The sequence below is a fragment of the Saccopteryx bilineata genome, chromosome 12 (genome assembly GCF_036850765.1).
Source record: "Saccopteryx bilineata isolate mSacBil1 chromosome 12, mSacBil1_pri_phased_curated, whole genome shotgun sequence".
Classification (NCBI taxonomy): Eukaryota; Metazoa; Chordata; class Mammalia; order Chiroptera; family Emballonuridae; genus Saccopteryx; species Saccopteryx bilineata.
The window spans coordinates 27,355,487-27,382,371 of record NC_089501.1 but is presented as its reverse complement, the minus strand read 5'-3'; the positions used below and the strand labels follow the sequence as shown (position 1 = coordinate 27,382,371).

General features: G+C 38.0%; 1 protein-coding gene across 4 annotated transcripts in view; it reads right to left on the bottom strand.

Moving 5' to 3' along the window:
• Positions 1 to 16,187: 16,187 nt before the first annotated feature.
• The window catches only part of AKAP7 (A-kinase anchoring protein 7), a 121,697-nt gene continuing 110,999 nt past the window's right edge, over positions 16,188 to 26,885 (bottom strand). For 2 of the 4 annotated variants that reach the window (XM_066248147.1, XM_066248149.1), the window contains one exon: positions 16,188 to 17,327. In XM_066248147.1, coding sequence (XP_066104244.1) covers positions 17,122 to 17,327 — 206 coding nt within the window. In that variant the 3' untranslated portion in view covers positions 16,188 to 17,121. Of the gene's footprint in view, positions 18,175 to 26,885 lie in introns of all 4 variants that reach the window. The other 2 variants (XR_010727674.1, XM_066248148.1) reach the window with 2 other exon arrangements.

Genomic DNA, 26,885 nt, shown 5'->3' with positions numbered 1-26,885 from the left:
TTTCCCTTGCTTTATTTAATGTTGTTTTAATATGTGTACAGCATATTATAACAGCTTTCAATGTCTAATTTGCATCTTCAATTCTCCCAATGATGTTTTCCCATAAAACTTCACGACTTTTTCAATCACAATGATTTCAAGAACCCTGGTGGTTTGGCGAGTCTCATTTGTACTTCAGGGTCTGTGCGACAGAGCGTAATCTTAAAATCTCTATTTCCCAATTTCTATTATAAACATCAGTTGCAAGAAATAATCCTCATTAAGGATTGGCTAAAAGTTAGGAAAGCTATTTAATTGCTCTTACCTTAGCAAAATTGACTCCTAAGCATCTGATCAGAGTTTTGGACCTCCCCCACAGAAAAAGAAATAAACATATGCTCATACATATAACATTTTGTACATAATTTCAGGAGAGTATTTGAACCACCGAAATCTCTCTATGGGTCAGTTTTTGAACCTATATATTAAGAACATGTCTACTATTGGCCAGCATTATTCATGGTGGTCAAGACATAGAGACAACCAAAGTGTCCTTTAATAGAGGGTTGGATAAAGAAGATGTGGTACATATATACAGTGGAATACTACTCAGCCATAAGAAAAGATGAAATACTGCCTTTTGCAACAACATGGTTAAACCTTGCAAATATTATGCTAAGCAAAATAACTCATGAGAAAAGGAAAGAATTATATGATTTCACTCATGTGGAATATAAAACTGAAACTCACAGACACAGACAACAGTAAGAAGGTTAAGAAAGGGAAAGAGATGGGGAACTGTTCGGCTAAAAGAGGCCAAATATATAGTGACAGAAGATGGTTTGAATTAGGGTGATGGGCATACAATATAATACACAGATAATGTATCATAGAAATGTATAATTAAAATCCATGTAATCTTATTAACCAATGTCACCTTAATAATTTTAATAAAACACTGCTGCTTTAAGTTTATTTGTTTAATATTTTGTTATAGAGGATTTCAGAGACCCAAGAGGAGACAAGAATAAACATAGTATAATGAACCCCCTTGTAACATCACTCCTCCCCAACAGCCATTCGTCCCAGGCCAGTTCTATGCAGTTACTATGTTCACCTGTCCTTACAGCAAGCTGGATCATCAGACAACCATACAGCTAAAATATATTACTGGCCCTTGGAAGGCTTTCGCCGAATTACTCTTATGCATGATTATAACTTAGGAATGCTTTGATGAATACCTGAAGTGACCCCTAGAAAAACTTTACTTTTATATCCCCTGTAAATTCTTATTGAAAGTTATCCCCTTCACACCACTTTGCCCCCTCCCTAAAGCTCATTACTGGGACATCTGCACTTCTCTTAAACTCCTTCTTTGGGATTATTTTATAAATACTATGAATACTATAGTTAATCATTTTTCATTAAACTTTTTTATTGGTAGTTTAAATATTGGTTGCAATTGTGAGTACCACTTTTGTTTAATTATAGTAAAACTCATTTCTGGCATAAAGGTTTATTTTGGTAAGATTATCATGTGTTTTGCCATTTCATTGAACTTTCAAATTAATTCCTAGACTTTTCCTGTTGCATCTTTTGAGTTGTCTACATATGATAATGTATGATGTGTGTGATAATGTCATCCCAAAATAATAACATTGACCCTTCCTTTCTAATATATCTTTCTATTAATCTAGTTTCATATCTCATAGCACTGACTTGAAATTCCAGAGTGTTATTAAATAATAATATTGATAAAAGATCATCCAGATGATTTTTTATTTTAACAGGAAAGTTTTTGAGTTTCACTATTAAATGGACTCTAGGTTTCAATTTCAAGTTAATATGCTTTGTCACATTAAGGAATGTTCCTTCCATTTGTATCTCACAAAGACATTTGTTTTACTTTATTTAAATAAAAAATGAGCTAGCCCTGACCGGTGGCTCAGTGAATAGAGTGTCAGCCCGAAGTGTGGACATTCTGGGTTCAGTTCTCTCCCCCTCACTTTCCCCCTCCTCTCTCTTTTCCCCTCCTGCAGCCAGTGGCTTGATTAGCTGAGTGTGGCCCCAGGTGCTGAAGATGGCTCAGTTTGTCAGAGTGCATCAGCTTGAGATGCTAAAAATAGCTCAGTACTCCAGCATCAGCCCCAGATGGGGATTGCCAGTGCATGTGGGAGTCTGCCTCACTATCTCCCTTCCTCTCACCAAAAAGATATAATAAATAAATAAATAAATAATGAGGGAATTCTCTCACTTTATTTGCCTTACTTTGAGATGAACATAGTCTACTCTTAAATTATTCATTAATGTTATGTTATTTCAGTAAGTTTCCTAATATTAGATTTAACCATTGTTATGTCCCTAGAACAAACCTCATTGCACATGGTAGGTTATTATTGTATTATTGCACATACTGCTAAATTTTATTTGATCTTTTGTTTATAATTTTTCACAAATATATCGATAAGTGAGATTGATCCATGGCATCTTATTTGTGCCTGTTTGACATTGGGGTTTATTTTATAAAGTGAAATGAAAATTATTTAATCTTTTTCTCTATCCAAATTCCTTTCTACAGTGTGAGAATGATCTAATCCTTGAAAGTAGGAAGCAGTACATTTAAAAATTAATCCAAGTTTAGAGTCTTTGGAGAAATATGGATAGCTTTCTCAATTTATTCCACACTCATATTTGCATTTTGTGAAAATATTTTTAAAAGTCTTAATAAATGGTTTTACTTTCTAAGTTAGTTTTATTTTGTTAAATTGATCATTTAAATTGTAAAGATCTAAACTATGCCTTTAAGTGGGTGAATTTTATAGTGTATAAATTATGTTTCAATTTAAGAAGTCAAATAAAAGGGAGGAGGAGCATAGAAGGAAACATCAGAACCTATGGATTTCCTAATGTTTAAAAATATTTTAAGCTTTTATATTTAAATGTAGTTTGATGGGTTTACAGACATTTTAGTTTTCTTGTATAATTATAAAAAGAAACAACTGGGAAGGATGGATGACAGTTATTTAAACTAGTTGTAATGAATTCTGCTATAAATATCCAAAGCCATGTTGTGCTGTGATAATGAGAACAATGTGGAGATCAGGATATATGGGTGGCCCAAACTGTCACCTGTTAATTACTGTAGCATGGAAGAAATCCTCAATTTGATGCCACGTCCTAGTGCTAATGCTTTTGAGTCTATGCTAGCATATATTATATTAAAATCTATGGTAGATAGTATGTGCTCAGCAATTGTGGATTTCATTCAATTATTCTCATAATTGTAGTGTCTGATGGAGGAACCTACTGTCAAAATATTCAGAAGTTGTCAAAGGAAAAAGAAAAACTAATTGCTTTCCTTGCTAAACACTGAATTACTCAGAGAAAAGGGACATCCTAACTTATTCTTTCCAGTGTTAGTGCCAAATCTAAAAAAAAAAATAAAAAAAAAATTGATAAGCAGATTGGATAGTAGAATTCTGAATAAAAGAAATTATATTAACTGTGTCCTGGTGCAGTATTTTATATCTAGTCTCTGCTCAATATAATAGAATCCAGACCTCAGACATGAATTAAGGTGTCAGTGGAGAAACTTAAGAAAACATTTAGATCTTTGAAGCCTTCTGAGAACTGGTTAGAGATCATCTTAAACTTTGTCCAGTCACTGAGGAAATCTTGCTGCCAATTCAACCTTGGTAACTGAATCATTATAAAAAACATATACTCTATAACAGATGTCGAGTTTGCAAAAGCCTTGTGATATATTTTGGCAGGTTCTCTCTTAACAAAGAAAATCCTGGCCCTGGCCGGTTGGCTCAGTGGTAGAGCGTCGGCCTGGTGTGCGGGGGGGACCCGGGTTCGATTCCCAGCCAGGGCACATAGGAGGAGCGCCCATTTGCTTCTCCACCCCCCCCCCCTTCCTCTCTGTCTCTCTCTTCCCCTCCTGCAGCCAAGGCTCCATTGGAGCAAAGATGGCCCGGGCGCTGGGGATGGCTCCTTGGCCTCTGCCCCAGGCGCTAGAGTGGCTCTGGTCGTGGCAGAGCGACGCCCGGGAGGGGCAGAGCACCGACCCCTGGTGGGCAGAGCTTCGCCCCTGGTGGGCATGCCGGGTGGATCCCGGTCGGGCGCATGCGGGAGTCTGTCTGACTGTCTCTCCCCATTTCCAGCTTCAGAAAAATACAAAAGAAAAAAAAGAAAATCCTACCTCCCTAAAATGTAATAACTAATAGTAATAGAAAACAAGAGTACCTAGTTCACTGAAGGGCCTTTTTATGCCAAGCACAGACTTGGCTAGGTCTGATGTTCAGATGAATTAAGATCAAACTTACTGGCCGTAGAATAAAGCAAGCAGGGCCCACCAGGTACATGTACCCAAAGGTAGCAGGAAAGACCATTTCTGAAAAAGGAAAAATAGGGTGTTGTTCAGAAAGGGATGCCTGACCTGTGGTGGCGCAGTGGATAAAGCGTCGACCTGGAAATGCTGAGGTCGCCGGTTTGAAACCCTGGGCTTGCCTGGTCAAGGCACATATGGGAGTTGATGCTTCCAGCTCCTCCCCCCTTCTCTCTCTCTGTCTCTCTTCTCTCTCTCTCTCTCTCTCTCTCTTTCTCCGCTCTAAAATGAATAAATAAATAAAAAAAATTTAAAAAAAAAAAAAAAAAAAAAAAAAAAAAAAAAAAAAGAAAGGGAGCATGTGTTAGAAATAGTGAAAATTGTTGAAAATCTCAGTACAACTTCTTCAACTCATCACAAGATATAAATCTGTAATATCTGAGATAGAGTCCTGTTACAAATTATCTGAATTTTGACAGTCCTGTTGGCCTGAGACTATATAATCAACATCTGCGTCTTACTATACAGGCTACTGCAAACTCTGCCTGAAGTGTAGTAGTCTCCAAACTAGTGAAGACTAATAACTAACGAAACATTACATGTTCTTCAGAAGACACATCATGTTAACAAAGATTCTAGCTTCTCTGAGTATCACATGGATATTTCCCAACATTCCTTGCAGGACCGCAGACTCAGAGGGCCTCGGGCATAATCTCACAGCTCTCAGTCGGTTTGGCGAGTCATGCAGTTCATTACTTAGACAACTGGGGAACCCATTTCTTCAGGGATCTGCTAGGAAAACCTAGGAATCCTCCTGCCTGTGATCTGGTGGCCAGGGTTTGCAACAGAAGAGCGTGCCCCCGCCCCCGGAGGAGCTCCATCCATATCCCGTACCTCAACTAGTACCTCAACCAGTGAGAATGCCAACCCTTCTCTCTCTGATGTCTTCAACTGCTGCTTCTTCATTCTGGTTTTTTCTTGTTAAAAAAACAAGCAATTTCCTCCTCACCTATTTCCCTCTCTTTTTTTGTTTTCATCAGCAAATTTCTTAAAATGGTGCCCGTTTTCACCACCTCTGTGGCCACATCTCTGGATGGTCCTCCATCTACTCTGCTGTATCTGCCACCACACTACCCCTTCTAAAAGGCCTCACTCAAGTTCAACAATGTTGCTACACCCAGGGGACAGTTTCAGACTGCACCCTACCTGACCAGCAGTGATCAGCCTCATCCTACATGACACTCACTCTCCACATTTTAATCACACTGGCCTTTCTGTTTCTCAAGGTCTAGATTTCATACTTGCTGTCTTTCCTTGAATGAAGCCCCAAAGTGAAGGGAATTATTACTAACTTATGGTAAATGTTCATGCATAACTGCTTTGTTCATCCCAACCCCCAGGAGCTAGCACACAAAAGGCATTCACTATTTTATGAACAAGTATTTCAAGTTATAGCCCTTTTAACAGGAGTCATTATTCTAGCAGTATTTCTTTAAGCGCCCTCTTTGTTCACAACTCTTTATTTTCGGCAAACCCACCACCTTAATTGCACATGAAACCTGAAAATAAAATGGCCTTTGAGCAATTGAAAAGAGAATGGTGATTATACATGGCAGAATAAAGTAAAAAAACCCTAGAGCTAAAAAACAAATCCCTGAAGGTCATCTAATACCACCCACACTCCAAACACTGTCTATCGGTCTGCTATTGAGAATACCGAAGTCTGGAAATGATTACTTAGGGTCTAATAGATATTGAGGGCCGCGTTAAAGCTAGGATCCAGCTGCCCATCCAGGGTTGGTTTGAATGTGCTGATGACACTTTGATAACGAATCGCTGGGGCTGGACACTGGCATAAGCACTGCATCTGCAGTCACTGTGCATTTTCCCCTTGACTGCTTTGATTTAAAACACAATCAAACTTCAATTCTGTATGGAAATGGAATTCCAAATATGGAATCATTGAGGTGTCATCCACAAAACAAGATCTAGACAAGAGGTCTAAATTTGGTTCTTTGTTACCATTCTTTGGAAGTTTCCACCTCAAGATTTTGGGAATTAAGCTGAGTAGCATTGGTTTGGCTTCACTCTGGTCTCTCTGTGTAACCTTCCACATATCACTAAGATGTTCATTCTCCCAGTCATTCTTTCACTCATTTGCTCACTTAGCCCTTTTTTGAGCACTTTGTATTTGCAGGACATCGTGTCGGGTGATATGGCGGATCTGATGATGTGTGAGATGTGTCTAGTCCTCAACAAACTTAGAAAATAAACGGAAGAGGAAAAGGCAATCGTATACTTCCAGATCTAAATAGGCATGGAATCCAAAGATCTGCAGGAAAAGAGGGAGGGAGACATGGAAGAGGGGAAATCCTAAGAAAGAAGGAAAAACTACTCACTGGAATGTATTCGTCCTGGATGACGGGTGACTCCTAAGGACTGGGTCATGTTGGTGTTGTGACCTGAGAGTGACCCAGGAGATATTTCTAACTATGGTGTAACAGAAAGAGCAAGAGAAGACTAAGTAAGATTGAGCTCAGTAAAACTATAATTCTCAATATGTAAACATTTATTCAAAAACATTTGTTGGGATCCCACAAGCACAAAGAAAATGTTCCTGTCATTGAAGACCTCCAAGACACCTGAGGGAGAGACACTTACAGGAAACCAATGATTATAAGAGTGCTCTCAGGGTGTAATGGAGGCACAAGGGGAAACATTCACCCTGCTTGGGTGACAGCCAATTCTAAACAGGTCCTCATTATAAACTTCCTGAATTCAAAGGAGGGTAGCCCAGCCAGAAGAAATACGGTCAATTTAATTTTCCTGATGAGGTATAGGCCATGGTCTACTCGGTTTTTCATCCTAAATCCAGTACTCTCTCTTTCTCCAGTGTGAAACACAAACCAGTGAAGGGGTTCCCAGTCTGCTCAGCACAGCAAGGGTGAGATAATTGGGAATCATATTTCAATGCTCTGCTTGGTTATTGAATTACTCAGCTTCTTGAACACAAACTATCTGTAATTTCAAACGTGAAGTTTTTAATAAGCCAATAGAGAACACGGTCAGCCTCAAAGGAAATGCAACAGAAAATTAAAACTGCAGCAAATTCATTTGCAATTGTAGCAGATTTTAAAGAAAACCTTAGGCAGTATACAGAATTGAGCCCTTGTCAAACTTGATCAATTCAAATGGCCTGATCTTTTTTTTTTTTTTTTTCATTTTTTCTGAAGCTGGAAACAGGGAGAGATAGTCAGACAGACTCCCGCATGCGCCCGACCGGGATCCACCCGGCACGCCCACCAGGGGCGACGCTCTTCCCACCAGGGGGCAATGCTCTGCCCATCCTGGGCATCGCCATGTTGCGACCAGAGCCACTCTAGCGCCTGGGGCAGAGGCCACAGAGCCATCCCCAGCGCCCGGGCCATCTTTGCTCCAATGGAGCCTTGGCTGCGGGAGGGGAAGAGAGAGACAGAGAGGAAAGCGCGGCGGAGGGGTGGAGAAGCAAATGGGCGCTTCTCCTGTGTGCCCTGGCCGGGAATCGAACCTGGGTCCTCCGCACGCTAGGCCGATGCTCTACCGCTGAGCCAACCGGCCAGGGCAAATGGCCTGATCTTAACAATCTGAATAAGTCAAGCAAGTTTTCACATAGCCATTGTCTCGGCTCTAGAACATATTATAAATTCTACACTAAATCTGCTTCTTTATGGAAACATACCACTCGAAATGTAGCAGCAAACCAGTTTACAATGTAGACTGTTCCCTGAAAGCCGCCCCTCCCCACCCCTGCAACACTTATAATGGGAAGGGGTGTGTGTGTGCGCGTGTGTGTGTGTCACAGAGAGAGAAATGGAGGTTGCTGCTTCTCTTTACTCAGCAGGTATTAAACTCTCTATCTGCTAAATATGTTCATCTCAGTGGGAATTCCAGAGCACAATATTAATTCCCTCTCCAAATAATGGTTTCTATCATATGAAAGAGTAAAACTCAGCAGCAAAGAGAATGTACTGCTTATAATGGAAGTGGGAGCACAGTGATGGAAGCTGGAAATTCCCCTCAGGCAGTAAAATACCAGTCATGGCTCTTCTCACCTCTTAAAGATCCAACTCAGTGCTATGGTGCACATAATTGTGTGCACACCGCCCGTGCTGAATAAATCCGTGACGGCTTGAAAGGTCAGCAGTTTTCCAGGGAACAAGGGAATATGCTGCTAAGGATTATCTCACCAGCCACAGAATAAACTGAAGTGCCCAACTAACTAATAAAATTAATTAAGAACAGAATCATTATGTCCCCAGATGTAGAGACTGAGGGAAGTCTGTAGCGAGGTGAGCTTTCTTCCATCGTGCCTCTAGAGAACACATATTTGAATATTCCAAAATAGAAAACGCAAATCAGAATACAAATGCTTTAAATAGATGAGGTTCTTGTATATGAAGGCAAACAGTGTTTGAGCAATGTCTCAGTGACTTTTCCGTTTCTTTAGCACGTCAAGATGCTATCCACGTAAGTTCTGCAGTAACAGTGTTTTCTGTCTTCTTTCTTCATCTGGTATTCAGCAAAGATAAACATTCTTTAAAAAAAAAACAACTATGTATTATAAGTGAAAGAACTCAGTCTTGAATGGGTACATACTGTAAGATTCCGTGTATGTGATATTTTGGAAAAGGTCAGAACATAGGCACAGAGGACAGATAACTGGTTGCCAGGTTTCGGGGTAGAGGGAGGGTCTGAATGCAAAAGGGCAGCTTGAAGGTATTCTTCAGGATATTAAAATCATTCTGCAACTTGTCTATGGTGGTTACCAGAAACCATGCATGGTAATAAATTTACAAAACTGTATATCAAAAAAGTAACAATTGCTGAATAGAAATGTTTTCACCAGTTTAGAAGTCAAGTGCCTATTCTGTAGCAATACGACAATGAGATTCTCCTGGCCATCACGAGGCTGGCCTTGCAGCTGCTCGCCTAATCTTAATCAGCATCATTACAGCATTCGGACCTCAGCCCCTCTAGAACTTGTTGCAGTGTCGTTGTTTCTAGCATCATTACAACATCATGACTTCAGGGTCGTCTATGTCCTAAGCCTGTTAGTAATACTGTATAACTCAAACTAAAGTAATTGATGGTTAGTGTGAAGAATCCACTTTTCCCATTTCCCTGACTTTCAATTTGTCACTTTAGCTTTTTGGGCCACTGTTTTTAAATACACAACTAGCAAGATATATAGCCAGAAAAACACTATAAATAACAAGATTTTTTGTTATATAAGGATTTTTGGTTATATACCAAAAAGGTATGTCTCACCACAAATTCACTTAATTGTTCCTCCATTCTTCCTTCTTTAAAACAATAAACATCCTGACCAGGCGGTGGCGCAGTAGATAGAGTGTCAGACTGGGATGCAGAAGACCCAGGTTCGAGACCCTGAGGTCACCAGCTTGAGCGCGGGCTCATCTGGTTTGAGCAAAGCTCACCAGCTTGGACCCAAGGTCGCTGGCTTGAGCAAGGGGTTGCTTAGTCTGCTGTAGCCCCACAGTCAAGGCACATATGAGAAAGCAATCAATGAACAACTAAGGTGTCACAACAAAAAACTAATGATTTATGCTTCTCATATTTCTCCGTTCCTGTCTGTCTGTCCCTATCTATCCCTCTCTCTGACTCTCACTCTCTCTGTAAAAAAAAAACAAAACACAAAAAACCAGAAAGTTCATAGATTATCAAACTTAAATTTTAAGTTAAATCTTTATTCTGGGGTAGGTAAAAATAAAAGTATCTTAAAATTGTTTTAACTTGTTTAATTATTAGTGAGGTTTGTATCTTTGTGTAAATTATATTATTTTGGCCAATTTCTATCTTTTCCTGTAAACTATGTCTTTTTTGCCCATTCTGGGATTCAGATCTTTCTGACGTTACTCTGAGTGTTCAGAAACCCCTCAGGCAGTGGGACCAGACTCCCTCCTGCCTCCTCAAGCCCGAACAAGCCCCACCACCATTTCTACTCCTGCAGATGATGACCAGGACAGCAGCGAAGGGTTACTTCTAACTGAGACTGGCCACCTCTCTGGCACTTCCCCCAGAAATTGGCAAAGGATTGCTCTGCGCTCAAATCCCCCAGACTTCAAGGGGGGAGAGTCCTAGCATCACTCCATCCAGAGCAAGGCCACAGAGGCATGGAGGACATGGTCCTGCCCACCCGCCTCCTGGGTACCCAGCTTCTTTCTTCCCTGCCCCATGCCCAGCTTTGAGGCTCTTGTCTGGCCTGGGCAGAAGCAAGGGAGTCTAATTCATTCGGTCACCTTGCTGCGACCAGTTTATTGGACAAACAGGACTGGTGACATTCCCTAAATACAGCTTTGTTTTTGGTTCCCATCTGTTTAAACACTATCCTATGAGGGGAATCTTCTCCTTCACCAGGACAATCTCAGGGTCTCTCACTAAGGCTCTCTCCACATTTTTCACTACTGGCTCTTAGAGTTTAATATTACATCTCTACCCTTGACAAGAGTATTCCTCCCTCTTTCCAGTTTGACCTCCATCCCCTGCTCTCTTGTCCTTGTCCATCACAGCAACTCCATTTAGCCCTACACCAGATTCTGAACTATTCTTGAGTAAATTCTCCACAACCTATAATTAACATGATGTACTCATTTTCCTTTATTCATTACAACCCTTTGATTTGAATGATCCCTTGAACTTTTCTCTGTGTTTTCCTGTGTCACTTCATTCAGGCAGCCACCTTTCTCCAGGTTGCAGTAGGGTCCTAGGGAACAGCTCTTTCCCATTCCTATAGCTGAGATCTTCCTACCATGCCTCTTAGGGAAAATTAATACTGTTTGTATATTAAGACATTTCCATGTTTCTAATAGATCTCTAATATTTCTTATATTAAAATACCCTTATATCTATTTATTTTAAACCGTATCTCTTAAGCATATGATGTAAAATATTTAACTTAGGTTTTTATAAAATGAACAAGAAACAGCTCTGTTATTATATTACCTAATAATCATATGTCAATGTGTCACATTGTTTTAGCATTTGGAGGCCATCTTTTTTTCAATCTCTAAGTCTGCCCAAAGAATCCTATAAGCAAAGAAAATTTTTTCAACAGTAACATCACGACCAACACAATGGCTCTTTTCAGCCATTTTCCACATGCACTAACGAGGTGCTTTGAGCCATATCACATACATATGCAGGTGGTTCCATTTTTCTGTTTCTATCTTGGTACCTGCTAGTGTACCCATGAGCATGTCCTCTTTTAAGACTTCAATATATCTTGACACAATGGGCATGAGAAGGAGAATTTTTGGTGCTTTTATGTGCTAGGAGAGCACTATTTAAAAGGCGAAAGATTTATACGATCTGAAGAGAAACCAGAGCATGGGAGGAGAGCACTATTTAATAGTGTGTTTCTCCTTTGGGGGTTATGTTGCCCCATCTGGAGGAGATGTGGGAAATGGGCGAGAGCATATGTAGTTCTCACAGTACCTGGAGTCTGTCTGCCACTGGAATTTGGTGCCTGGAGATGAGGAATGGTCACCTCCCCAATGCACAGGACCATCCTGCACTACAGAGAAGTGTCCAATTCAAAATGCCAAACGCACCCTTTGTTGAAACAGTGATTGAGTGCAGTAGAGCTTGTATTAGGCTATATATACTGCACTAAAGAACAGAACCAACTTTAGCTAGTTTAAGTGAAAAGGGAACTTTACAGTAAAGGGTAGTCAGTAGCTCACAGCATCCCTAGCTGTCCAGAGAATCAGCCCGGGTGAGCAGGCAGCAAGTACAATGCCCTGCTACTCTGCCAGCTGCTCCCAGGGAACCTTGCGGGCACTACCTTCCGACAGTGTGCTCTACCGACAGAGGGGGCTGGGCTGCCGGAGAGCACCTTCCCCGCAGCGAAGGGATTCCATGCAGGGTCTCCCTCTTGGTTGGTGGAGCCCAGGTCACATGTCTGAACCCCAGTGACAAAGGATGAGAAGGTGAGTTCCTGTCCTCTATCTCAGGACCTCTACCCTGGGGAAGCAGGGCTTACGGGGTAGGAAGTTCCTCAAACACAGGAAGGCTGTTCCAAAGACGCTGGGAGGTCACTAAGTGTGACAGATGTCCAGGAAATCATTAAAAGCCTCATCATATCCCCCTCCATAAAGACACTTTCCAAATGCAGACCTGATATAAATAGCTTCCAAAACTGCCTTCCAGAGTCTGAAAAAAATATATTTAGTCTCTCCCCACTTTGCATATTCATTCTATTTTCTCTACCTCCATTACCATATTTTTTTGGACCAGTGCATACATACTGCTTCTGTTTCTTTCCTCGGCCTTATAATGCCTGTTCAGGTATAAGGCTCATTTCTTTGTCCTCTCAGCATCTACAATTTTATATATCCCACATTAGCATATTAAAAAGTTATTTTTAAAAATTATGGTTAGTCCTAGTCAGTGGTTCAGTGGATAGCATATCTGCCAGCTTATAGATTTCTGGTCAGGGCACACAGGAGAAGCAGCCATCTGCTATCTGCTTTTTTTCCCTTCCTCTCCCTCTTCTCGCCCTCTTCCCCACTTGTAGCCACTGGCTGGGTTGTTCTGAGCACATCAGCCTCAGGTGCTAAAAGTAACTCAGTTGATTCAAGCACTGGCCCCAAACCAGGTTGCCAGGTAGATCCCAGTTGGGGTGCATGTGGGAGTCTGCCTCACTGTCTCCCCTCCTCTTACCTAAAAAAAAAATTATAGTTAAGGTAACATCTATGTGTTTTAAAAACATGAGAAACTACAGTGCACTTTGGTCCAAAGACATAAGCATGACAACATTGTGCCCACATATGTTTTGGCAGGAAGTATGGGGAGTAATCTGAAGTGTTGTGCCGATTTGCTCTACAGTTACTTAAGAACTAGAGCTCCATATAACATACAGACACTTAAGCTGAAAGAACTACAGCAGATGGGTCAAACAATATAAAACATAAATATACAGGACAATGTCACAGGATAATGGCTTCCCAAACATAATTTGAACCACTGAAGGGAAAGAAACATTAGTTGACTGGAAACAATGAATGGGCTTCTCAGTTTTATTGCTCCTGTCTTTAATGCTGTAATAGAGTTTCAAGGCCTTCCAACGAGTGACTAATGATGGGATATGTAAAGGAATAAATATCGCAGTTTACATCTTAAAATGATCCTAAATTGCCTGAATTTATCAGTTATATTCAGTGATGCAAATTAGTTTTGAGCATATTACACTAGAAAAGATATTAGCACCTTCAACTCTCAGATTACATTATCCCCAAAACAGTGATCCAGAACAGAAGTACTATAGACAGCGTCAGAATTTTTAATTCACTGGCTCAGAATGAATTGCTCTAATATTCATTTTTATTATGAATAAAATAATCCAAGGATTTGTCTTATTAACATGTGCACTGCTACCAAATTCACATAGGGACTTAGAAACTTTTTTAAGTACACTGGGTTTATTTCTTTTTTTATATGAATTCTCTCTATATAAAAAGATTAGAATTCAGTAATGCATGCATGATTTGTTCAAGATAAAATTATTAGAGATGAGATTTGAAAAGGATGAAAACAATTTAATATAATAATTGGATGATGATAGATTATCCACTCACCAATTTATGTTTCGAAGATACTATAGGTTTATTGTATTTAATTATAAAATAAAATATTAATTTGTTACATAATGTGGTACCTAGTTCATACATTCGTGATCAAGTGCAGAGTTGCAAACATTGGTCATATATCTGATTATAACATCTAGAATATGGAGTCAAACTGCTTTAATTATCTCCTTATGGAAACATCTGGCTCCTGGACTGACTGGCACATTTGTGGGTTTGAATAGTTTGAATGCTAAGTATGTTCTAGATATCAATCTAGTATATCTCCAAGGCCTATAGTAGCTTATACTGAGAAGTAGATCAATGCAATAATTGTCTAAGATTCAACAAGTAGAGCCATGTTCAACGCTGACAGAATCTTGTTATCCAAAATAGTTTTTGATATCCCTTAAAATATTCATATAGGTTCTACCACTTTTCCAGTGACTAAAAATGTTGGAATCTGGTTGTAAATGTGGATATGTGCCACTGGGATTTCCCTACATGAAGGTGACCACCAACCCAAGTGTAACTATGTAAAGTCTTCTAAAATTCCTTCCCTGTTGTTGACAATAGATGCACTTAAGAGTGGCCCAGTCAACGCCTCACTCGACACCAAGATGGCCTCACACCGGAGTAGCTAGCTGAGACGGTGGCATCAGCACTAGAAGCAGCCTGGAATAGTCACAAAGAGTCTAGGATCCCTGGATCTCACCTGGCCAAACAGTTTCAAGTAACAGATTGGGAACTGAGGCTCAAAAAAGTAAATTGGTTTACTTAAGATCACTTGTCAGAGGTAGACCCAGGTCTAGAAGCTGCAGTCTGTCTTCTGGACCAAACCAGTGCTCCAACCCCAACCGTGCAGCCTCTCTATCAGAAGACAAAGCTTCACAACATATAGTTCAATTCAGGACATGTCCTGACTACGTGACTCACCCAGCAGTTATTCTATGACTCTGATTAACGGGGAAAAGGTCATTTTGACTAGTTCAGATCCTAAACTTAGATTTTTGGAAGTTAATGTTTTTATTAGTATTTTTTTTAATGGAACCATGAGCAAAATTTGTTTTATTGTGTACTTTTCATTGTCTTTGTAAGCCTGCTTAGTGAAGATTTCATTGGTAAGGATTAGAATCTTTAATCTCTAAATTAGATAATTGGGGGGGTTTTTTCCGCCAATTCTATTGTATCAACTGACTGCTCTCAAATATGTTCATAGAAATTTAGGGCTACGGGGGAGCTAGCCTAGTCAAAAGAGTCTTTCCCTTTGCTACACACCTTAAAGTTGTGAATATCCTGTCCCTGAGAAAGAGAGGAAGTGCATTGTAGAAAGAGGATGACTTTGGAGTAGAACAGATCCAAGTTTAAATTACGTCTACCTTTCACTGGCTTTATAAATAGCCATTTGTCATTATAGTCATTTCACCCATAAGGGGCCCAGTTTCTTAGTTTCCCATCTGTAAAACAGTAACTTCCTAGCACGGTCATTTAAAGGGAAGAAATGTAGTAATATGCCTAAATCACCTGGCACACAGCCAGATGTTTAACTAATGAAAGCTATAATTCTTAAGTAAAGGAAGACATGTAACCCTAGATTGAAACAACAACAACAACCCTCTCTTGGCCTTTCAGATTGTTTGAAAGGACTGGAATAGCTTGTTGAGGATAAAGGTATTTATAGATTTATGCTGAGAAATGCTCTTTCTGAAGTTAACTTGGGTACGGGACAGTGAAAATAGCTCTGGAAATTTGAGAGGGAGCGCTGGGGTGTAGTTCAGGTTCAGTTCCCTAATAGCAGTGTTAGTTGGATAAGGCATCGACCTCCTTGAGTTTGTTTCCTCATTTGAAAAACAAGGCAAGTCCCAAAATATCTCTGCTTATAAACGGGAAAGCCTCTACCACTGAAAGAGGTCTCATGGAAAGCAGCTCCCAGGCCTTGGCTTCTGGATGGACTTGCTCCTTTCATCTTCGTTACTCGTGCAATGTCAGTGACACATCATTAGCAGCTTATGAGATGCTGTTTAGATTTTCCCTGCATTTAATGTTGTGTTGTTAATTCTTTGCGAAGCTGACTGGTTCGAAGTGACTGACAGTCCGTGGTTGAAGGTGCTCTGACCGTGGTGCTACCTGAGCATGAAGGAGAAGCCCACCCAGGAAGAGGCACCCTGGAGCTGTCAGAGCTCCTGCGCATGATTCCAGGGCACCGGCGCGGACCCCGCAACTTCCCAGAGGGAGAGAAAATGAGGAAAGGCAACAAGGGAAAATGATATGTTTATTAAGAAGCATGAAAATGCAAAAACTCATTTGTAAATAAATGTAGTATAATTACCCAGTGAAAAAATAGTTAAAATCCAAGAGAAAACTGGATTTTATATTTGAAATGATTACATAAGTTGATCTCCAAAAATTTCCCCTCCATCATGATCTTTTAGTAGCAGCAATTTCACAATGACCAGTGGAAAAGCTGTTACCAATGATTATCATACAAGGAGAAATTTTTCAAGAATTCTTTTAAAAAATAAACCAGTGCAAATAAATTCAGATTATAAGGGATACAGTAAGACCTGGGCTTATCTTCAGAAAAGTAGAAAATAAAAATCCCAAACATTTCTTCATTAATAAACAAAAAGGCAAACTACATTTTGATTGCTGAAAAAGAATACATCTGGATATTATAAAACATTTTTAAGCAGTGATTGCAATAATTACATTTATAAATGTTCATTCAAGTACTAGTGTTCAATAAACATTCAATTTCCCATTAAAAGTAACACTAGATATAGTCACATGTGGACAATACTTCTTTTGATTTACTTCAACAACAAAAATCATGTCAACAGGAAGCAAGCGAAAAATACTGTGGGGGTTTTTTTCTAGAAATGATTTTACACAGTCTGCATATTTTATCTGCAAGGACACTGGAACATTTTACAACAGCTAATTAAGAAGTCCTTTTATAAAATAATTCTCAATATTATAGAAACAAACATTCCCAAACACAAGTTTGGCTTTAAAAATAAAAATAACAGGGCAGAATCAGTTTTCTTTGGCAAGAGGTTAATTCCTTACCAAATGTTGGTTTGCTATAGTAAAGACACTATCATAACACTTCACTGGTACTTACTGAAGACCTATGTAATCAACTGAAAAGGTTTCATAAACTATGGTACCATGATAGTAATATGGAGCTCATGTCAAAGTTGTGCTGAAATCAACATCGTTTTCTTGATTATTGTTGTTAATGGATCTTCCTTCAAAAAGCTCCTTCCTAATTTTGGCCTGAGTCTCAGGCTTTAATAAAAGTTCTTTTATCTGTTTCACTTTGGACTTCAGACCCATCCTTTCTCGATGCAAAGCTTCATTAATTAAGTCCTGGATTCCAACAGGTCTCTTGCCTACAGAAAAAGAATTTATAATACATTTTACATACAAATGCCAATGAAAAACATGAAATATGGCACACTGACTTATCAAAAGAGGATTAAAAAGAAACCTTTAAAATGTTGCCCACATTTTATAGAAAAGGTTGCATTTTGACAAAAATATATTATTTACCTGAAACAAATTTACCATAAATAAAGATCACAGCATAGCGACAGCATACGCAGGACGAACATATATCATTATGGACTGTATGGATAATCATTTCAACAGTGATTATTTTAATCTGAGCACTTGTTAGCAGTGTGTGTGTTTTGGCCTCAGATACAGTAGTCAAATGCCCTGCTGAGCAATACAAATGGCAGTATTCATGGCCTTTGAATCCATGAGGCATAACCCAAAGTCCCCTCTCCCTTGGCCACGGCTGAGGGCAAATGAAAGTTAGGCCATTCTTTCATAAACTAATTTTCTCTGCTAGTTCCAGCACTCCATTTTTCTTCTGTTGTATTTCAGAAATGCAAACACATTGATCATGAGAGTACTAGGCAACCTCCATAGGCTGGACAAGAGACTTAGACAGCACATTGCAAATCAGTCCATTGACTCAGCAGAGGGGAGCAGGGATGCTTCTCACTGAGCAGCGGGGCCTGCCTGCATCTGGGTCTCATTTCCTGTTGTTGTCATTGTCAGTGCCATTCCTATCAGCCTCTTCAGTTTTCACAGAGCTCCCATCCCCTGGCTTGTTTTTGTTCTGTGTTTCTTCCAGATACTGCTGGACAGCCTTGAGCACTGCGTTCTCCACCAGCCTCTTACTGAGCTTTACCAGTTCAGCATCATCAGGCTCACCTCCATTCTTATCACCTACATTCCACAATAGAGAAGAGAGGTCACTGAGATCACATTGCCACAGAAACTCAGCATGCAGGGGCCAGCTAGTTCAGTTAGTTAAAATTAACAAGTATTCTTCAATCTGGTAAGCTAAATCTACGAACCCAAGAATACTGGCTTGGCTTTTCATTCGGTATCTGTAGAAACAGTAGACTGTCTATTCCTGAAGATTTCAGGTTACAAAGTAGTTCATAAGCCCCCATCTAAAAATATCCTACCTATAATGCTGGAATTTCCCCATTTCTACATGGAATTTTTGTTTTTTTCCTAACCGAGTCTGATTGCTACTATAGAAATTCACGTGCCTACCACCTGGAGCCTCAGATGTGAATTTACCAATTAGATCTATGCCTGCTTCTTCTCCACTACCTAATGCCAGGTAATCAAGACTTATTTATCAGATAACTACTTAGGATCACTAATTTAAAATCTTTATCCTGGAGGTTGGTGGTTAATAAACTCTTAACACTCTCATGAAGACAAAGGCAGTTACTGTTGCTAGGAACTGGTATAAAATAAGCTTGTAAAACTAATATTCTTTTTTATCGCAGTGCTATCGCTGAATTTAAAAAATAAGAAACTCTTCAAGGAAGATTTAGGCTTATGGTAATAACTACTAGATATTAACATTTTATGGCCACTTTGCTTCCCTACTAGTGATCATAAAGGTTTAACTAGTCTGTCTTTCATTTTACTGTAAAAGGGCTGTTTCTCATCTATTTTCATGCTACCCATTTCCCACTCACTCTCTTCCTTGTCTCCCTTAACTGGGAAAAAGCACATGGGAGCTCATCACTTGTCCATTGTGTCCCTCATCTCCTTCCACTGACTCAGGAAGGCAGATAATTGGAAGCAAAGATATTTGAGCACCTAAATATACTGAGCAAATACGAACAGATCTCAGGGGAGTTATAGACAGCAATACAATAATAGTAGAGGACATTAATACTCCACTTTCAACAATGGATAGATCATCCAGACAGAAAACCAATAAAGAAACACTGGACTTAAACTATACTTTAGACCAAATGGACTAAACAGACATATTCAGAACATTCCATCCAACAGCACCAGAATACATAATCTTCTCAAGTGCATATGAAATATTCTCCAGGACAAAAACAAGTCTCAGCAAATTTTAAAAGATTGAAATCTATACCAAGTGTCTTTTCTGACCACAGTAGTATGAAACTTGACATCAATAAGATGAAAACTGCAACATCAACAAATACATAAGAATTAAAAAACACACTTCTAAACAATAAGTGAGTCAAAATTGAAATTAAAGGTGAAATAAAAAAGTCTTGAAATAATAATGGAAACACAACATACCAAAACTTATAGGATACAGCAAAAGCAGTGGTTAAAGGAAAGTTTAGAGCAAAAAAAAGCTATATTAAGAAAAAAGAGGACCATAGTTGATAATATTGTAATAACTTTGCATTACAGATATAATTAGATTTACTATGGTGATCACATCATAAGGTATATAAATGTTAAATTACTATATTGTACACCTGAAAATAACATAATATTATATGTCAATTATACTTTAGTAAACAAATTAAAGAAAAATATCTCAAGTTAACCTAATTTTACATGTCAGTGAACTAGAAAAACAAGAACTAGGGCCAAAGTTATCCCTAGTTCTCGAAGGAAGAAAATAACAAAGATAACCAAGATCATAGCAGAAATAAATAGTGGTAGAAAAGCAATAGAAGAAAATCAATTAAACTAAGACTTGTGGGGTTTTTTGAAAAGATACAAAAAATAGATACACTTTTACCTAGACTTACCAAGGAAAAAGATCAAAGACTAACATAATAAAATTATAAAGAAAAGAGGAGACATTACAACTGATACCACCAAAATACAAGGGATCATTAGAAACCAGTATGAACAATTATATGCCAACAAATCAAACAACTTAGAAGAAATAAATAAATTCCTAGAACATACACATTCCAAGTCTGAATCATGGAGAAACAGAAAATATGAACAAACCAATAACAAGCAAGATTGAATCAGTAATCAAAAACCTCCCAACAAAGAAAAGTCCAGGACAAGATGGTTTCACAGATGAATTTTGCCAAATATTTAGAGAATTAATGCCAATTCTTTTCAAACTCTTCCAAAAAAACTGAAGAGGAGAGAATACTCCTAAACTCATTTTATGAGGTCAGCATTACCCTGATGCCAAAGTCAGATAAGGATACCATAAGAAAAAAAAATTCCAGGCTAATGCCCTCATGAATTTAGATTCAAAAATTTTCAACAAAATACTAGCAAACCAAATTCAACAGCAGAGTAAAAGGGTCATTCAACACAAAGATCAAAGAAAATTATTCCTGGTATGCAAGGATGGTTCAACATATATAAATCAATGTGATATACTACATTAACTCCAGCAAAATAGGAGGATTGTATTTGAGACTAATCCTATTCAATATCCAAAATGCCTTTCTAGTCAAATAATCAGTGCTTCTGTGATTTCTCTTAGTCTGCAATGAGGTGTCTTTATTACTTCAAACATTAAAAGATTTGAAAGACAAAAATCTTTCCACACGTTAATTTTTCCTTCTGACTTTTCTTATTTATTTTTATGCTTTTACTATTATCCAAGTCAACCAAGCTCAAAACAAGATTGTAGCCACCTTTGACTCCTTCCTTTCCCTCATCAACCCAGTCAGCAATTCCTTTCTTTTTTTTAGATTTATTGATTTTGAGAAAGAGGGAGGAGGAAGAAAGTGAGAGAGAGAAGGGAGAAACAGGAAGCATCAATGCATAGTAGTTACTTTCCATATGTGCCTTGACCAGGCAAGCTCAGGGATTTGAACTGGTAACTTCAGCATTTCAGGTGGACGCTTTATCCACTCCACCACCACAGGTCAGGCAGTCATCAATTCTTATTGATGTGCCCTTCACAGTTTCTCCCTTCTTTGATGCATCTAGTATAACCCTTTAGATTAATAGCTCTAAAATATTCCTTTTACTCTCCATTGTCGCCACTGGAAAATTTAAATTTGTCTTCCAATGCTTCCCCAAATTTACCTCTGGTTATCACCCACCATTGCCACATTTAAATTGTCAGCTTCCAGCATCTCTTCAGGAGCCTCTACACCATTCCCTATTTCTAGACAATCCTCCTTCTCACACCAATTAAAATCCCACCTACTTTATGAAGCCTTCCCTGACTAACCAGCTAAAAGTGATGAGCTTTCACTTAATTCCAATAGCTCTGACTGCATGTACAGTACATGGTCATTTGATAATTCATTCAAGTATGCACTTAGGACCTAATATTTGTGGTTATTCTAGCCTTTAGGGATACCACAGAGAATGACAACAAAAATCCAACTGGTTTTCCTTAATTTCTTTACAAATTATAAGCATTATTTTTTTCTTCTTTTCTAAGTGAGAGGAAAGAAGATAGAGAGACAGGCTTCTGCATACACCCCAACAAGGATTTACCCAGCAACCTTCATCTGGAGCCGATGCTCTGCCCATCTGGGCCATACTTGCAATCGATCTATTTTTAGCACCTGAGGCAGAGGCTCCATGGAGCTATCCTCAGCATCCAGGCCAATACGCTCAAACCAATCCAGCCAGGGCTGCAGAAGGAGAAGAGAAACAGAGACAGAAGAGGAGGGGAGGGGGGGTGAAGCAGACAGTCACTTTTCCTGTGTGCCTGACTGGTAATTGAGCCTGGGATATCCACACGCCAGGCCAACACTCTACCACTGAGCCAACCGGCCAGAGCCATAAGCATTATTTCTTAATGCATTTATTCAACAACTAGTTCAGTATCTGCTCTTATAAAGACAAGTCTTCAGTACAAAAATCATGTCCTAGGGTTCTAAATTATCTCCCATTCTGCTAATGCATGGTACAGTTTACAGAACACAGTAAGGGCTCAACATTAGTCAGTCAAGTGAACTGTTGATTAAAGTCCTTATAGGTAGTACAACATTTGAAAGTATTCCTATCTTCCTCTAAGGATAGCACACCATGGTCAGCAATTTAAATTCAATATTAAACTTAAATCAAGAGCAAAGAATTCCAGAATAATCCAAATATACATGTGAAAAATCTTCATCTACTTTGCTTGATGAACCTGGTCAGTATGCCAAAATATCCAGCCAATGGGACAAATATTAACTATATGAGATAGCAAAATAACTAATCAACAAAATAAAGAAACTTAATGAATCTTCCAGATCTGTACTAAACTCCCACCTCACCTTACGATTTCCGTAAAACATTCTCAGACTATCAATGGTAGCCTAGGGAAGCACCTGTCAGAAGGCTCATCACAGAGCCCTGCAAGAATGCAATTCAAGAAACATGCATCTCCATTCCAGGGTGTTAGCAAACTTAATTCAACTTAATTAAAAAGAGGCATCTTAAGTTAAAGTTACACTGTATTTTTCTCCTGCTCACTACTTGAACAAAAGTACCTATCTCCCACAGTAAACTCTAAGATAAATGATTACTTACTTTCATAACTGAAACCTACTTAACAATAGTAGTTCAATATTCCACTGCAAGGTACATAAACTACTTTTTATTGTTCCAGCAAAAGTATACATGAAAATATTCCCAATGTATACAACAAACTCTTGATAAAAACATTTTATTTTGGTCTACTTGGCTTATTTAACATCAAACCTACTTAAAATGACAAATTAACCTTTGTCTTTGACATTGTTATTTTAGAAATCTCCCCAGAATACCCAGAATATCTTCAATCAATTTCTTAGGAGAATGCTAAAAATATTTTTTAAAAGGTAATGTAAAAATTCTGTTAAACTTGCTTAACACAGCATTGTCTCTAAAAAAATAAGAGAGAGACAAACTTTTCAACAAATTTAATTGAATTCCTCCCTCTTAAGAGTTAAAATATCATTAATCCACAGTATTATACATAATTCTGTTTTTGTTTCTATTACCAGAAATCTCTGATACCAATCCAGTATAAGAATAAAATTTATTTTTGTAATAAAATAAACAAAAAACTGAGTAAACTCCTTTGTGGTAGAAAAAAATACTTTCTACCTACTCATATATTAAGGTCAACATTAATGTGGGTCAGCTGCTCTTATGTGTGAACTAACCAAATAATTGAAGGGCTCCAGAAATCATTGCTTCCTCCAACTAACACCAATATCTAGGTGCCTAATAGTCCTGACAAGAGTAAATCATGCTAATACTTTTTAAAAGAGAACAACAATAACAACAACAACAAAAATCAAGGCCATTATAATACTGTGTCAGACCAAGAAGGAAAGTGATACCACAATAAGTTTGCACTTGTCCCAATCAAAATCCCAGCAAATTATTTTGTGAATATCAGCACACTGATTCTAAAGTTTATATGGCATCTCCAAAACACAAACAAAGAAGAACAAACAAACATAATAGCCAAGATAATATTGAAGAACAACAAAGGTGGGAGACTGACACAAGCTGACTTCAAAATTAACTGTATAAAAAAAAATAATAATAAAAAAAATAAAAAAAATAAAAAAAAAAATTAACTGTATAGTTACAGCTACAGTAATTAGGACAGATTGGCATTAGAGAAATAATAGGCAAATATATCTCTGAAACAAAATAGAAGGCCAAGAAATAGACCCACACAAATATAGTCAACATACCATTGAAAAAAGAGCAAAAGCAATACAATGGAGTAAAGATAGTCACTTCAACAAATGGTATTGAAACAACTGGACAGCCTCTTGTGAAAAATCAACCTGGACACAGTCCTTACACACTTCACAAAAATTAACTCAAAGTGGACAACATATCTAAATACACAGTGTAAAACTATAAAACTCGTAGGAGATAACAGGAGAAAACCTAGATGACCTTGGGTATGGCAATGACTTTTTAGATGCAACACAAAAGACATGATTTATGAAACAAAAAATTGAGTAGCTGGACTTTGCTAAAATTAAAACCTTCTGCTCTGTTCAAGACAATGATAAGAATATAAGAATACAAGCCACAGACTGCAAAAAGATAAATATGATAAAGAACTGTTATCAAAATAGGCAGACAACTATTTCTGTTTTCAACAATCCAAAAACAAAAATTCCCGATCAAAATATAAGCCAAAGATCTTCAAAGGAACAGAATAGACAGCCCAGAAATAAACCTACTATTATATGGTCAACTAAGTTATGACAAAGGAGGCAAGAACATAAGATGGGCTAAAGACAGTCTATTCAATAAATGGTGTTGGGAAAATTGGACAGATACATGCAAAAAATGAAACAAGACCACCTTATTTCACCATATACAAGAATAAACTCAAAATGGTTTAAAGACTTAAATGTAAGACCCAAAACCATAAAACTCCTAGAAGAAAACATAGGCAATAAAATCTCAGACATTTCTCTTAGAAATATTTTTCCTGACATATCACCTTGGGCAAATGAAACAAAATTAAAATAAACAAACAAAATTATACCAAACTAAAAAGTTTTTGCACAGCAAGGGAAACAATTAACCAAATGCAAAGACAGCCTACTCAAAGGAAGAAGATATTCATCAATGATACATCTGATAAGGGGTTAATATTCAAAATTCATAAACGCAGACAACCAACACTATAAAATCAGACAACCCAATCAAAAGGTGGGCAAAAGACCTAAATAGATACTTCTCCAAAGAGGAAAGACAGATGGCCATTAAACATATGAAAAGTTGCTCAACATTATTAATTATCAGAGAAATGCAAATCAAAACTACAATGAAACACCACCTCATACCTGTCAGAATGGCTATCATCAATAAATCAACAAACAAGAAGTGTTGGGGAGGATTTAGAGAAAAGGGATCCCTGGCATAGGTTGGCACATTGGTGCAGCCACTATGGAAAACAGTGTGAAGTTTCCTCAATAGATTAAAAATAGAACTACCTTATGACTCTGCAATTCCACTTCTGAGTATATATCCAAAGAAACCCAAAACACGAATTCAAAAGAATATATACGTCCATATGTTCATTGCAGCATTATTTACAATACTGAAGATATGGAAGCAACCCAAGCGCCCATCAACAGAGAAATAGATAAAAAAATCTGTGAACATTTACACAATGGACTATTACTCAGCTGTAAAAAAAGAATGAAATCTTATTTTTTGCACCAGCATGGACAGAACAGAGAATAATATACTGTGAGAGAAACCAATCTGAGAAGGCTATATCCTGTATGATTCCAACTATATGAAATTCTAGAAAAGGCAAACCGACGAAGACAGTAGAAGATCAGTGATTGCCAGGGGCTTTGGGGAAGCGGGATAGAAATAAGTAAACAGAGCACAGAGAATTTTTAGAGCAGTGAAAATATTCTGTATGCTGCCATAATGATGGATATATGTCACTATACATTTGCTCAAACCCATAGAAGACACGACATCAGGAGTGAACTAGCATGTCATCTATGGACTTTGAGTCATTAAAATGTGTTGATGTAGGTTCATCAATTAACTTGAGGACTTCTCTTTTTTAGTCTGTAATATCAATTCTTAGTCCAAACTGTGATCCACATTGTTCCTTATAAAATTTTTACCATTTTTTATTGAAAATCTTACCTTGGTGATGTAATAGAACTATTGATGGTGATATGTGTATAAGAAAGTAAATGAATGAAATATATATATATATGATATATATGCTCTAAATCCAACTCTTCTATTTTCTACCTGTACAACCCTGTTCACAAGCTCTCTAAACCTAAGTATACCTTCAATGGACCACTAATGAGGATAATATACCCTATATTGCTGCTATTAACACTAGAAGCAAGTTATAAAAAGTACCTAACATTGTGCCTGGAACACAGTAGGCTTTCAAAACATGGTAGTCATTTTATTAGTAGATTTTTTACATGTGTAAAGATTAAGAAGATGTGCTCAATACCTATTAAATGTCTATCATTAATATATTCACTTTAATAAATGTCTCTCTGCAGTTGAAATCTATTCCATGGGGCATTGTGCTCCTGATGGTTGGTTTTGTTCACTTGTTTTGCCTTGTACTGTTATAGAGTACCTACTGTTCCACATCATAAATTATCTATATAAACCATAGTAGTTGCCTCTCTGACTTTTGATTCCCACCATTGTTCAGGCTGGAATGTAAGGAGTTCTCAATATCGCTGGCTGTTTGCTCAGGACCACTAAGTGTCGTTTTGTGCAAAACTGATTGAGAGGTACAATTTGAACAGGGATACAAGAAGCAGACATTGCAAACACAAGTCCTAGCGCAGAGGAGTATCAACAGAAGTAGAGCTCTCATTGGGAAGTTATTCTTATGACAAAAAAGAAAGTTTCAAACATGTCAAAAGCATCAATTTTGAAACAACCACGCTTTTTGGCAGAAAAGGCTGGAAAATGAGCACTGCTTTGAGTCTTAAAATTATTTATTCATGTAATTTATTATCATCTATGAAGAGAATGAAGATTATTTTACATAAAACTTGAAAGCATTACTAGCTGGAATTATTTTCACTTGTTTGGACAACACTCCTACTTATGATAATATATACTTTTCTGTCTAGGCTGATATTCCAGGGTAGGAGTTGGTTCAAGTAGAAATAAAGGTCATGTTCCTGTTCTGAAGGCAATGTTCACCAAGGCAGAACAGCAGCCTAAATGTTGCCAGCAATCTAATATCT